This window comes from Lepidochelys olivacea (genome assembly GCF_965140295.1).
Source record: "Lepidochelys olivacea isolate rLepOli2 genome assembly, chromosome: 10".
Classification (NCBI taxonomy): Eukaryota; Metazoa; Chordata; order Testudines; family Cheloniidae; genus Lepidochelys; species Lepidochelys olivacea.
The window spans coordinates 60,552,746-60,568,010 of NC_140420.1; the positions used below are offsets into that span (position 1 = coordinate 60,552,746).

The 15,265-nt window shown below is 41.6% G+C and overlaps 1 protein-coding gene across 4 annotated transcripts in view; it reads left to right on the plus strand.

The window, feature by feature from the left end:
• Positions 1–3,298: 3,298 nt before the first annotated feature.
• CCPG1 (cell cycle progression 1) overlaps positions 3,299–15,265 on the plus strand; it is a 62,246-nt gene continuing 50,279 nt past the window's right edge. Inside the window, exon 1 of one of the 4 annotated variants that reach the window (XM_084640731.1) lies at positions 3,299–3,427. Coding sequence is in view for 2 of the 4 variants with exons in the window: in XM_084640733.1 (XP_084496859.1) it covers positions 3,771–3,822 (52 nt within the window). In the remaining 2 variants the exon portion in view is untranslated. Of the gene's footprint in view, positions 3,451–3,498; positions 3,823–15,265 lie in introns of those variants that run through there. The other 3 variants (XM_084640732.1, XM_084640733.1, XM_084640730.1) reach the window with 3 other exon arrangements.

A 15,265-nucleotide genomic window follows, 5' to 3' on the forward strand; every position in this document is an offset into this window, starting at 1 on the left:
CAAATCATGTCAAACCAACTTGATGGCTTTCTTTGACAGGGTAACAAGCATTGTGGATGGGGGGGAAGTGGTAGATGTGGTATATCTTGACTTTAGTAAGGCTTTTGATACTGTCTCACATGCCCTTCTCATAAACAAACTAGGGAAATACAACCTAGATGGAGCTACTAGAAGGTGGGTGCATAACTGGTTGAAAAATCGTTCCCAGAGAGTAGTTATCAGTAGTTCACAGTCATGCTGGAAGGACTTAACGACTGGGGTCCCACAGGGATCAGTTCTGGGTCCGATTCTATTCAATATCTTCATCAATAATTTAGATAATGGCATACAAAGTACACTTATAACGTTTGCGGACAATACCAAGATGGGAGGGGTCGCAAGTGCTTTGGGGGATAGCATTAAAATTCAAAATGATCTGGAGAAATGTCTGAAGTAAATAGGATGAAATTCAATAAGGACAAATGCAAAGTATTCCATTTACGAAGGAACAGTCAGTTGCACACATACAAAGTGGGAAATGACTGCCTAGGAAGGAGTATTGTGGAAAGGGATCTGGGGGTAATAGTAGATCACAAGCTAAATATGAGTCAACAGTGTAACACTGTTGCAAAAAAAGCCAACATCATTCTGGGATGTATTAGCAGGCGTGTTGTAAGGAAGACATGAGAATCATAGAACTGGAAGGGACCTGGAAGGCAGGACTAAGTATTATCTAGACCATCCCTGACAGGTGTTTTACCAACCTGCTCTTAAAAATCCCCAATGACGGAGATTCCACAACCTCCCTAGGTAATTTAGTCTAGCACTAAAGAAGTAATTCTTCCGCTCTACTCTGTGCTGATTAGGCCTCAACTGGAGTACTGTGTCCAGTTCTGGATGCCATATTTCAGGAAGGATGTGGACAAATTGGAGAGAGACCAGAGAAGAGCAACAAACATGATTAAAGGTCTAGAAAACATGACCTATGAGGGAAGACTGAAAAAATCAGATTTATTTAGTCTGGAAAAAAGACAGGGGGGAGGGGGAGGATATAACAGTTTTCAAGTATGTAAAAGGTTGTTACAAGGAGGGAGAAAAATCTTTTTCCTTAACCTCTGAGGATAGGACAAGAAGCAATGGGCTTAAATTTTAGCAAGGGAGCTTTGGGTTGGACATTAGGAAAAACTTCCTAACTGTCAGGGTGGTTAAGCACTGGAATAAATTGCCTAGGGAGGTTGTGAAATTTCCATCATTGGAGATTTTTAAGAGCAGGTCAGACAAACACCTGTCAGGAATGGTCTAGAGAATACTTAGTTCTGTCATGAGTGCAGGACACTGGACTAGATGACTTCTCAAGGTCCTTTCCAGTCTTATGATTCAGCAATCAATGGCCAGCACTAGGCATAGGACTCAATACCAGTGCAACTAAGTAGAACTAGACAAGGACAAGCTGCGGTTTGCACCCTTCATTACTGACGTGGGGCTACTCCTGAGTGTACAGAGGCCTGAATATCTATCCAGTGATTTGAACATGTATAAAATCATATCAGTGCAAAATTGCTGCCTTTATAAGAGAATATAAGGGGTTGCCACATTTACTTTACCAACCTTTTCTAACTGGTAAGTGTTATATGAAAGGTAAGCTAAGTGCTGATTTTCTATTTTATTTATTTATTTTTAAATGCATGATAACAGACGAATGACTCTAGAGAAGAAAACTACTGAAATGCCAGTCCTATGAACTTTTCTATACTGCTGTTCTTCAAATGAAGTTGACAAAAGGATAGTTCCCCCCCCCACCCACCAAGGCGTGTGTGTACTAAGGATTCACTTGCTGAACTTCTGTATTTCTATAAACAACTGTTTTGCTGTGGAGTTTAGATAGGTGGTTTAGTAATTTTTTTTCAGAGAGAAGGCAATTTCTACTGTTTGAACTGACAAAACAGATCCCTTGTCAATATATTTTTAAAATCTATATTCTAAATTTCTCAAGTGAAAGGTTTGGTGTTTTCTTTGATTTCCCTTTTCTAACAAGTATGTAACTTGCATATTAACTCCTGCCTACCATTCACAAAAAAAGCCTTACCAAAACAAGACACTCTACTGTACACTTCTCCCCCTAGGGAGAGGATGAGAGAACATGTATTACGGATGTTAGTCATGTGGTTTAATGCATGACGGGAGGGTGTGCTATACTATGGTGATGTAAGAACTGATCCAGAATTGTATTCATTCATTTTGATGAAATAAGTCATTCCAGCCTGGTGACCTTTAGAGGTTCAGCTGACCTGAAGAAAAGCTCTGTGTAAGCTGAAAAGCTTGTCTTTTACCAACAGAAGTTGGTCCAATAAGTTATTGCCTCACCTTGTCTCTCTAACATATAAATTCACTGGTTTAGATTAAACTTTAGGTGTAAGTGGGATACTGTCAATTTAAAAAAATCCTGAATAAACCATTAATTTACCTCTGTTGCTAATACAATGGTAGATTAAAACTGACAACACTTATCACTAATCTTTTTCCTTGTTGCATTCCTTTCAGATGAGCCAGTAAATTGGCATGAAGTCTGTAGTTTACACAGCCACTTTCACTGTCAGGTTCTCCGAGTTGCATTGGCTGTTTAATATCCGTGCCCGCTGACTGGCACTAAAAGTAAGTGCATGGGAATGTCTCGTCTCCTGATCCGATTTTGTACATGCCTGCTTTAGGTAACAGGGTTATTTTTATCCCTTTCTTCCCCATCTTTAAAATGCCGCCCAGGAGCACAGCCGGGACTTGGTGAAACAGCCAGGACACGACACGGACTTTACCCTCTCCTGCCTCCTCCAGCTGAGAAATGCGGCCTGTGCCTCCGGCTGCGGCGAGCCGGGCACGGACGGACAATCGTTTACAGCGCCAGGAGTGGGGCCGCGGCCTTACCCCACCTCTCAAGTTCTGAGACTTAACAGGCGCCAACTACCCACCGCGACAGGTCGGGCCGGCGCGCGCGCTCTGCCGCTGCTTACCACGGTCCGCCTCAGCCTGGCCGCCGGCGCCGCTGCTGCTGCTGTCCAAGGCGCTGCAGCCGGCTCTGGACAGTGGCCCCAGCTCCGCAAAGCTCAGGCGTCGGGGGCGTGCGGCGTTGCCATAGCACCAGCCCCTCAAGGAGCCGCTGACGGTTCCTTTGTTGACAAACCTCGTTGCCCTTTGACCTCTGCGCCGCCGCCCCGTTGCTGCCTGGGATCGGTAGTTCCCCTCGGGCTCGGCCCGCAGTGAGTGAGCAGCGAGCGGACTACACTTGCCAGGGTGCTGGGGCGCAGTAGCAATGCGCAGGCGCCGCTTACCCCGCTGCTGGTTGTTTGTTGTTTTGTGAAGGCATCAGGAGCTAGCGGCGCGAGCCCGTGGCGCCCCCGTCCCACGTCCTTGGCTGGCTGCGGCGGGGGGCGCCGCGCCGGGCCCGGTCACTCAGGTACGAGGGGCCGCTCGGTCGAGGTGGGCGGCAGGCGACTCCTTCCTTCCTCTTTTCGCTCGGGAAGCGCATCTCGGCTTGTCCCTCAGCCCATGGTGCGACTGCGCCACCCGCTCCCCACTTGGCTCCCTAGTGACAGCGCTCCTCGGGGGGCAGCCCCTTAGCTCCCTGCCCGGGAGAGCGCTGCGCACCCCCAGCCGCCTCCCCCTTCTCCTCGTTCGGGCCCGCTGTCGGGGGAAGGGCCCTTTCGAGAGGGAGCTGCGGGCAGGGGAGCAGATAACGGGCGGGGCGCTGGTTTCTGTGCGTGAGCGAGAAGGGCCCCAGGCTGCCTCTGGGTTAGGATATGCGGCCCGGGTTTGAGAATCGGGAGCAGACAGCGTGGCTCGAGGCAGCGGGTTAGTATTTAAACGTCCGTGCTGTACGTGGGAAGCGCGTGTTTGGGCAATACCCATGTAATGACACGATCACTTATGTAACTATTCTTGCTGCCCTTTGCTATGCTTCGTAAGGGTAAATGTCAGCTTTTGGGAAGGGGGGTTCAGGATGAAGACAGCTAAGCACCTCTGCTGTTGGCAAAGGGCAGGGCCATCAGAGGGAATCCCATGGTTTTACTACTCTGTGGTGGGTGCTGGGCACTCTTTCTGGAAAACAAATTTCCTCTGCCATGTCTGCCAAATAGTGCTGCTTTTACTTTAGTCTGTTTCATCGTGGTAACGTTTAAATAAGAAATGAAATAGCAGGCCCCCCACCCCGTGGTGAATGGGTATATACGTGTTTGTAGCATTTTGTTGGGGATTGGTCCTGCTTTGAGCAGGGGGTTGGAGTAGATGACCTCCTGAGATCCCTTCCAACCCTGATATTCTGTGATGTACGGCTGAGTGCAAGAGGATCTTGAATTGCTCACTATATTGGTCAGTAAAAGGCGACACTGTTTTATTACTTTAATATATCTTATGTAGTTCAGTCAAATGAGAAATTGGCTCTTAGATCTTGAATATTATGCATTATGATTTCCCAGCTTCCATCTGTTTCATCATCTCCATACAGGCTTGTGACCAATGAAATGTATTAGATTTCATAAATGATGTGATAGTTTACACTGCTGAATGTTAAGTAAGTTGTTTTGGAACCATGCTACTTTATCTGTAGCCAAAACGTCATACTTATGAGAGAAAAAACAATAATATATTAGTAGAGCACAAAACCAAATATAGAGATTGGTTTTAGTAAAGCAGTGCAGGTGCACAGACAGAACAATGTGTTCACATCATGCCCTGGGAATTCAAACAACACTAGTATCACGGTACAGTAAGTAAATTAGCATTACAGAACTGTGAGTTGTCAGAAATCTTTTCATAGAAATATGTTGATCTGAGGAAGCAGAAAATAATTGCTATTATAATTGAAGACTGCTTAGTAGAAGTAATATAAATTCGCATGAAGATCCTGCAATAGCATATTTACCTTAATTATTTATTCTGAGACTTTTTTTGTACATCAGAAATAGGATATTCCTGTAAAACAGAATCCTTAGTTTCCCTAGCTAAAAGTGGAATATAATTAGCTAAAAATAATTACTTTTCACTATTTAGTCATTCTTCTTTGTTAACATTCATTCAGGTCTTTCTGGTCTGACAGGTCTTGTTTCAAGATGGAAGAACTTTGCAGTTATACGTAGAATGGAATTATTATTATGCTGTTTTACGTTGGATATCGGTTTTATTCCAACACTCAAATTTTGGTGAATTGGACATATAGTATTTTACATTTCTGTTGTATTACCAGTAAGAGACAGAAAGCAATAGTTATCAAAAATCTTTATTTTGCACCCTGAATATTTATTTCACTTTAATGGGAGCTGCACATTGTATACAGTGATGTGAATAAACTGTTTTAAAAAGAGAGTGTCAAATTTGGTTACAGCAGTCAAGACACTGTCAAATTAAGAAAATAATATTTATATATTGAATAAAATGAATTTCCTTTTACTTGTATCTAAATACTCTAAGATTAAAACTAGAAGAATGTTATTTCTTTCACTCAGTTTTCCTTTTCCTTCATATCTCTACATGCACATACCCATTTCTTTTAATCCTGTGTTAGATTTCATGCCATTACAGGAGCTTTATCTCATGTGCACCCTATAATTACCTCAAATGGCACTGACTCCTGTGGAGTTCCCCACACAACTGTGCAGTTGTGGAGAATGCAGCCAATTGCATCATAACTTCTGCTATGGGGGATGGAGCAGAATATTTTTAAGCACATTCTTTCAAGACAGAAGAACCAAGACTCTGGAAGTAGACAAACTAATTTCTACTTAATTACTGCCAACAAAATAGTAAAAAGACAGAAGGAAAATGATAGCTTTGTCATTACTGTGAAAGGTTTGGAAAACCATTACAATAGATTACATTTCTAGATAACCTCAGTTTGTAGACTGGCTGCTAATATAAATAATAATTTTCAAAAAAAATCTTCCGTCCAATTTTTTCAAGATTATGCCCTGTGTATTGTAGTTATATTTTCATCATAAGAAGCTACATATTTTAAAGTAGTTGGTTTTACAAACGAGTAAAATCACAGTAGTTTCACTGTTGATACCTTGGATATTGGGGTCTGATCCAAAGCCCATTGAAGTCGGTAAGAAGATGCCAGTTGATTTTATAGGGCTATAGGGGAGATTCTCCAAAGCTCACTAAATTGTAAGCTCTTTCAGGCAGGAACTGTTGTTTAATATGTTTCCTTCACTGCCTATCACAGTGGAGTACCAACCTAGTTGAGGTCTCTAGATAGTATCATAATATAAATGTCAAATAACAGTAGTAGTAATAGCTGAATGAAAGACTTGGACAGCTTTCTTAGAAGTTTGTAATATAGTATTGGTAAAACATACCGTGTACAAAGTTTATTTCTGTTTCTATTATTATAGGGATGTCATCTTAAAAATAACACTGAAATTTATCTATTGTTATAACACCTCAGATTACTGTAAAATAACCAAAATTAAAAAAAAAAAGATTTTTCAGTCTGTGTACTTTGTGCATTTTGTAGCAATTGGTGTATAGTCTTCTTCAGTCTTTCCCCTGTTCACATGAGTCTTTTACTGGAGGGGAAATACACAATTTTTAAAAATAAGAAAATGTAATTTTGAAACCACAGGAGGACTGGGAGGGTCAGCAGCTATAGAAACTTAAACTGCTTTTAATTTTTTTTTTTTAAATTTACTAGATTTCAAGTTGACTGTGTCCCTTTAAGTCAGTGGTTCTCAAACTTTTGTACTGGTGACCCCTTTCATATAGCAAGCCTCTGAGTGTGACCCCTATTACAAATTAAAACCACTTTCTTATATATTTAACACCATTATAAATGCTGGAGGCAAAGCGGGGTTTGGCGTGGAGGCTGACAGCTTGCAACCCCCCATGTAATAACTTTGGCACCCTCTGAGGGGTCCCAACCCCCAGTTTGAGAACTCCTGCTTTAAGTCTTTTAGTATCAAACAGGTCGTGAATGGTAATGGCTGGACAGCTGGGTGTTGAACTTCTCCAGTCTCTCTGGTTTTGTACATTAATACCTTTAAAAGATCTCTTTGAGCAGGTATTTCGTGGATGATGATAATAAAACTGCACTAGATTATTTATATGAGCTACTTAGCATTAGGCTGTATTTATGGAAGTTAATACTTTTTTTGAAAAAAAAAATTAGCAAATACTGTAAACAAGAACACAGTGGCCTTGCTTCTCACGTTCTAAAATGTGATTAATAGCTTTATGCCTCTTATCTGTAATCTAGAAGGGCACATTTAAAATAGAGAGCAAATAAATTGCTATAAAATGTAGTACGTTCAGTTGGTCCTGTAACTCCTCCATAAAACTGGCTCTCTGGAATCCACACAGAATTTGGTGTGAGTGTAGGGAAGCTCCCCTCTCCCTTCAAAAAATGTCCTACACAAAGTGTCAGTTTCCTGGAAAATCTGTGAAGTCAAACACATGTATTTCCTTGCTGCTTTGCCATGATATGGGGAATGATTTAGCACATAATTCCTTGATAGTGAAACTTTGAATCAAAGATAATATATGTAAATTTTACTATAGAGACTTGATTGCAAGAGGCAGTGCAACCCTAATCATTCATAATTTTGCTGAATACATTTTTGTCCAATTTTTAAGAACATAAGAAAACATCTAACTTTTGCATGGGAAATGCAAGAAAAACATAAAATATAAAGTTGAATGCAGTGTAGTGTATAACATATGGCTCTTTTCTGGAGTCTTCTGAAGCACATTGTGTGCAGATCTTTTGAGGATTTTTTGTAATTGAAAGAAGTGATATTTCATACAGATGATTTAAGACCTGATACATAGCATACTTTGGGCACTACATAAATAATATTTCAGAAAATGAGATATTTTCAGAAGTCTAACCACATTGTAGTTGTAACACTATTCTCTCCTCCTCCTTTCCCTGACAGCTTGGCATGTAGGTCTGATGACTATTTGAGAAGGAAATGGATTATTTTATGTAATGTAGGCAGTACAATTAAAATTTGTAACCTTTCATTTAAGAATTTTTTAGAAAGCTTTAAATTATTGCTCAAGTGAATTTTATTTGGTCTAGTCCGAAGGAAGACTTCTTAATCCTATTCTTTGGCGCTGATAGGCTTGAATATGTCAGATAGGTGGAGCTAGCCTCTTCCTAAACCAGAGCCCCAGGCTGAACAGTCTTTCAGGGCTAGAACAAACTTTATGTTCTGAGCAGCTCTTTTCTTATCCAGGCTCCAAGGCCAGTTTTAGTCCCAAGCTGAGCAGACCTCTGTCTAAGCGAAAGACCCAGGCTAAACGGACTATGAAAGTTTGGACAAGTTTTAAAACTCCTTAATCCTGCTCCCACTTAACTACAGCTAGTCAGCAATTGCTTTGAAACAAACCACTCCCTTACACACTTTTCTCATGACAACAACTTTTTTCAGGCCAACTTTGAACATGAGATGCTCTGTTCTTTATCCTAGTTCTCAAGACTAGATCTTCTTACTCATCTAACTAGTGTCCAGTTTTAATGTTATTTTTTCGGTCAGTTTAGAAACTGAGTCCTAAGTGCTATCTTTCAGAAAAGGTTGAACTGTACTATATAGCAGATGAAAGAACTTAAACTACATTACCATATACTTCTTTTCATGTTTTCATTCCCCTCATTTGCTTCTTGGTCTAAAATAATAAAATAAGTACTTTAAACAGTATCTTCTTCATTTCCAACTTTTCTTTCATCTGAGTTTACATTCGTATCAGCAGTCTGCTTGTACCCTAAAATTCTGAGAGGTATCTCAGTGTCTATGTTGGTTTTCTAACTCAAGTACTAGAAAAGCTAAAATCATGCTTCTGTTTTTAAAGTTAGTGGAATTATCATTTTTAATACAGATTTCTGGATAGTGTCCATCAACTCAGATGATGTCATATTTTATCCGTGCATGGATTAGCAATATAAAGTTTATTTGCAAATAAATAAAGTTGTACATATGCAAGTGGTACTTGAAGTATTTTAAAATAACGTGAAGTTATTAGCAATTTTATTTTAAAACGCTGTATTAAAGAGCAATCTATTCTCCACTACCTTTTGGCTGGGGCTAGCATCTGAAGGGTGAGGTGGGTAATACTATTTAGAAATATATTAAAGATCTACTTTAAATGAAGTTGGTAAGGAAGAATAATGTTGTTTTTACTTTACTTTAAATGAGATTATTGGCAAAGGAACAACAATTCTATTTAGAGACAGTTGGTAACATTACTTTAAATGAGATTATTGGCAAAGGAACAACAATTCTATTTAGAGACAATAATTCCAGGACAGAAAACATTAAGGAGTTATGGTTATATTTAGCTTCTATTAGGTTCATAATGTTTTCTTTCTCTTTAAGTAATAGTTTTCTCAAGCCACGTACTTAGCTTGGAAATTTAACAGTAAAGTTATAACTTGCAACAAACATTACATGGTATGGAAATGCACAATTTAGGGGGAACCAAACAGCCTTAACTCTACTCCCACTGTCCTCCTTTACTATCTAAATGATGAAAGGAGGTGCTTTTTTATTAATTAGTTAGTGAACATGATTTGAAACTCTCCCATTAACACCTGATGTAGACACAATTTAACACCTTTAAGATTGTGTTCTCTGTTCCAGTCATAACCTAGATTCCCACTCCAGATTACAACACCCATAACACAATATTATAGGTGTTACACACTGTGTATACATCAGATGCTAATGGAGTGTTTCAAATCATGCTAGATAACTAATTTGTAAAACACATTTTTTTCTTACATTGTGTGTAGGATGGGTAACAAAGCTTAAAACTTAGGCTAATACGTGTTGGAGAAATGTTTCAAGCTAAGTGCGTTAGTTTCCTTAAAATACATGTAAAAAGTACAGAATTTTTTTATTGATTTCCTCATTCTGCTTCCTTTGATAGAAACAGAATATATATGACTTCTTGCCAGGATAACTCCTCTTAAATTGGCACTAGTATGGGGGTGCATAGGCGCCGACTCCATGGGTGCTCCAGGGCTGGAGCACCCCTGGGGAAAAATTAGTGGGTGCTCTGCACCCACCAGGAACCAAGCTCCCGTCACCCCCCGGCCCATCTCTTCCTTCTCCTCCCCCACCCCTGAGTGCACTGCGTCCCCGCTGCTCTGCCTACCTCCCAAGCGTTTCCCACCCAGCTGCCGCCAAACAGCTGTTTGGCAGCCTTAGCACACTCCGGGAGGGAGGAGGAGGAGCGGAAATGTGGCGTGCTCAGGGGAGGAGGTGGGGAAGAGGCGGGGCCGGAGTGGGGATTTGGGGAAGGAGTTGGAATAGGGGCAGGGAGGAGGCAGAGTTGGGGTGGGGACTTTGGGGAAGGGGTTGAAATGGGGGCGGAGAAGGGGTGGGTGGGGGCGGGGCCTCATGGAATGGGTAGATTGGGGGCGGGGCTGGGGGCAGAGTGGGGGTCAAACACCCATGGGAAAGAGGGGAAGTCAGCGCCTATGTCGGGGTGTGGTAAACCAAAAACATACACCACCATTTAAGCTAGATTCTAATATGGCTTGAGACACAGACCGACTACAACTAGCACACAGTTTGATTGAACTCATCTTACCTTACTACATAATTATTTTCCTATATAGTCTGTATTTCCCTTTCCCAATCTATTTACTCTTTTTACATGAAAACAGGAGCTTTTATTCCTCGTTTTGTTCTGCTTCCTTGGTCACTTGTACCTCACTTGAAGTCCTAATCCTTTGACATCACGATTGGTTGCTGTGGTGATGATTATAATGTCTCAGACAGGGTTATGGCTTGTGATACAGGGTTACCCAATCCCAGAGCTTTCATCATAAAAATACATGCACTCCCTGAAAAAATTGCAGTTTGTTTATTTTAACAAAACAACAGGGTAAGAATGGGGAAAAATAATGCACAAACCATATGTTAGAACTCTCTTCCTCTTTCTTCCCCCCCCCCCCCTCAAGTAGACCTTGGATATGCTCAGTTCATCCTTTATCAGCATCTTCTGCTAATGTCTGCTTTTTTACTCAGACAAGGACTTCTCTTAAAGGGTAAGAGTTCACTTATATTTCCTCTCCACAAAATCACTAGAAAAAAAGAAATAAAATAAAACAGATGTACACTGGACAGACAGGCGGTCACATACAAATTTCAAGACCTTATTACGAAACATGGAGACCCTAGAGCTTCATTACAAAACGTCTGTAAGAATTTAACGTGGTCAAAACAATGTAATTGTCCCTAACCTTGGCCCGAGCCAGGGCTGACCTGTTTTTGCTGAAATTTTCCCAAAAATTCAGTGAGAGGCAGACACTTGGCATAGAAATGTTAGTTCTTATGGTTAAAGTTTGGCAAAGTTACAAACCATTGAAAACAGGGTCTTATAGTTATAAATGTTGGGTAACTTTAATTGTAGGTGTTGCTACCTGTAATACACCTGAACATGCAATATATACACACACAGAGAGTTGAGTACTGGACACATGCATACTTTTGCATGCTGAATAATATAAATAAGTAGAGCTCTTAATAGAATGATTTTCAAAATCTTAGTAGTCTTCTAAATGCATTTTTGGGGGTTTTTATTTTTTAACATGATGCACATTTATGTAGCATGCAAAAGTATCCATTTGCTGAATACCTTCAACAGTAAGTGAAAAAGAGTACTTGTGGCACCCTGGAGACTAGCAAATTTATTTGAGCATAAGCTTTTGTGAGCTACAGCTCACTTCATCGGATGCATTCAGAGGAAAATACAGTGGGGAGATTTATATACATAGAGAACATGAAACAATGGGTGTTACCATGCACACTGTAATGAGAGTGATCACTTAAGGTGAGCTATTACCAGCAGGAGAGCAGGGGAGGGGCAGGTGGGAACCTTTTGTAGTGATAATCAAGGTGGGCCATTTCCAGCAGTTGACAAGAACGTCTGAGGAACGGTGAGGGGTGGGGGGGGGGATAGTTTTACTTTGTGTAATGACCCATCCACTCCCAGTCTTTATTCAAGCCTAAGTTAATTGTATAAAACTCGTACAGATACAGACAGACAGACATCTTCCTTTCCAAATGCAAACAGATGGACATCATACCAAAAGGACTGAAGGTAAAAAATCTATTACAATCTACATACCACACACACTATGCTGACAGCTTGTGCCACACGCTCTCAAAGAAACTGCAGAACCACCTGATTAACATCCTCTACAGCAAACAGGGAAAGATTAAGAATGAGCTCTCAAAACTGGATACTCTCATGAAAGAACAACCTTCCACACTAACTTCCTCATGGCTGGACTTTACAAATACTAGACAAACGATTTACAACACATACTTTGCTTCTCTACAAAAGAAAAAGGACACTAAACTATCTAAACTATTACATGCCACAAGGGGCCACAACAATGGTTCCCTTAACCCACCCAGCAATATTGTTAATCTATCCAACTATACTCTTAGCCCAGCAGAAGAATCTGTCCTATCTTGGGGCCTCTCCTGCCCCTCCACTCCCACGAACATGATACACTACAGTTCTGTGGTGACCTAGAATCCTATTTTTGACGTCTCCGACTCAAGGAATATTTCCAACACACCTCTGAACAACATAATAACCCAAAGAGACCTTCCTACCAAGACTACAAAAAGAAGGATTCTGGACGCCTCCTGAAGGTCGAAACAACAGACTAGACTTCTACATAGAGTGCTTCTGCCGACGTGCACGGCCTGAAATTATGGAAAAGCAGCATCACTTGCCCCATAACTTCAGCTGTGCAGAACACAATGCCATCCACAGCCTCAGAAACAACTCTGACACCATAATCAAAAAGGCTGACAAAGAAGGTGCTGTCGTCATCATGAATAGGTCGGAATATGAACAAGAGGCTGCTAGGCAGCTCTCCAACACCACTTTCTACAAGCCATTACCCTCTGATCCCACTGAGGGTTACCAAAAGAAACTACACCGTTTGCTCAAGAAACTCCCTGAAAAAGCACAAGAACAAATCCGCACAGACACACCCCTGGAACCCCGACCTGGGGTATTCTATCTGCTACCCAAGATCCATAAACCTGGAAATCCTGGAAATCCTGGACATCCCATCATCTCAGGCATTGGCACCCTGACAGCAGGATTGTCTGGCTATCTAAGACTCCCTCCTCAGGCCCTACGCTACCAGCACTCCCAGCTATCTTCGAGACACCACCGACTTCCTGAGGAAACTACAATCCATCGATGATCTTCCTGAAAACACCGTGCTGGCCACTATGGATGTAGAAGCCCTCTACACCAACATTCCACACAAAGATGGACCACAAGCCGTCAGGAACAGTATCCCGATAATGTCATAGCAAACCTGGTGGCTGAACTTTGTGACTTTGTCCTCACCCATAAGTATTTCACATTTGGGGACAATGTATACCTTCAAATCAGCGGCACTGCTATGGGTACCCGTATGGCCCCACAGTATGCCAACATTTTTATGGCTGACTTAGAACAACGCTTCCTCAGCTCTCGTCCCCTAATGCCCCTACTCTACTTGCGCTATACTGATGACAACTTCATCATCTGGACCCATGGAAAAGAAGCCCTTGAGGAATTCCACCATGATTTCAACAGTTTCCATCGTACCATCAACCTCAGCCTGGACCAGTCCACACAAGAGATCCACTTCCTGGACACTATGGTGCTAATAAGCGATGGTCACATAAACACCACCCTATACCAACCCCTCAGAAAGAGACAAACACCTACAAGATCTCTATCAAGCATTCTTACAACTACAGTAGCCACCTGCTGAAGTGAAGAAACAGATTGACAGAGCCAGAAGAGTACCCAGAAGTCACCTACTACAGGACAGGCCCAACAAAGAAAATAACAGAACGCCACTAGCCATCACCTTCAGCCCCCAACTAAAACCTCTCCAGTGCATCATCAAGGATCTACAACCTATCCTGAAGGACAGCCCATCACTCTCACAGTTCTTGGAAGACAGGCCAGTCCTTGCTTACAGACAGCCCCCCAACCTGAAGCAAATACTCACGAGCAACCACACACTACACAACAGAACCACTAGCCCAGGAACCTGTCTTTGCAACAAAGCCCGTTGCCAACTGTGTCCACATATCTATTCAGGGGTACCATCATAGGGCCTAATCACATCAGCCACACTATCAGAGGCTCATTCACCGGCACATCTACCAATGTGATATATGCCATCACGTGCCAGCAATGCCCCTCTGCCATGTACATTGGCCAAACTGGACAGTCTCTATATAAAAGAATAAATGGACACAAATCAGACATCAAGAATTATGACATTCAAAAACCAGTTGGAGAACACTTCAAACTCTTTGGTCACTCGATTACAGACCTAAAAGTGGCAATTCTTCAACAAAAAAACCTTCAAAAACAGAGTTCAAGGAGAGACTGCGGAATTGGAATTAATTTGCAAACTATATACAATTAACTTAGGCTTGAATAGAAACTGGGAGTGGATGGGTCATTACACAAAGTAAAACTATTTCCCCATGTTTATTCCCCCACTCCCCCCCCCCCCCCGCCACCGTTCCTCAGATGTTCTTGTCAACTGCTGGAAATGGCCCACCTTGATTATCACTACAAAAGGTCCCCCCACCCCACCTCACCCCCCCGCCATCCCCCTCTCCCTCGCTCTCCTGCTGGTAATAGCTCACCGTAAGTGATCACTCTCGTTACAGTGTGTATGGTAACATCCATTGTTTCATGTTCTCTCTGTATATAAATCTCCCCACTGTATTTTCCACTGAATGCGTCCGATGAAGTGAGCTGTAGCTCACAAAAGCTTGTACTCAGATAAATTTGTTAGTCTCTAAGGTGCCACAAGTACTCCTTTTCTTTTTGCGAATACAGACTAACACGGCTGCTACTCTGAAACCAGTAAGTGGAAAGTGTTGCTGTATTTTTGAAACAGCAATAGTGTAAGGTTGTAACTTGATCCATTTTTTTTATTAGTAGCAAATATACTAGTACAGTTGATTACCCAGGGCCACAATTTGAACTGCAATTACTTCCTTTATTACATCTATTGGAACACAACTTCAAATTGTTTACTTAACTTAGCTCACGAAAGCTCATGCTCAAATAAATTGGTTAGTCTCTAAGGTGCCACAAGTACTCCTTTTCTTTTTGCGAATACAGACTAACAGGGCTGTTACTCTGAAACCTTCCTTTAATATGTTAATGTGACCTGAGGCATACATCAGGGAGAGAAGACTAGCAGTTCTTTCTGTGCTAACTTCCTGTTTTTGTCTTTCTCTTTTTT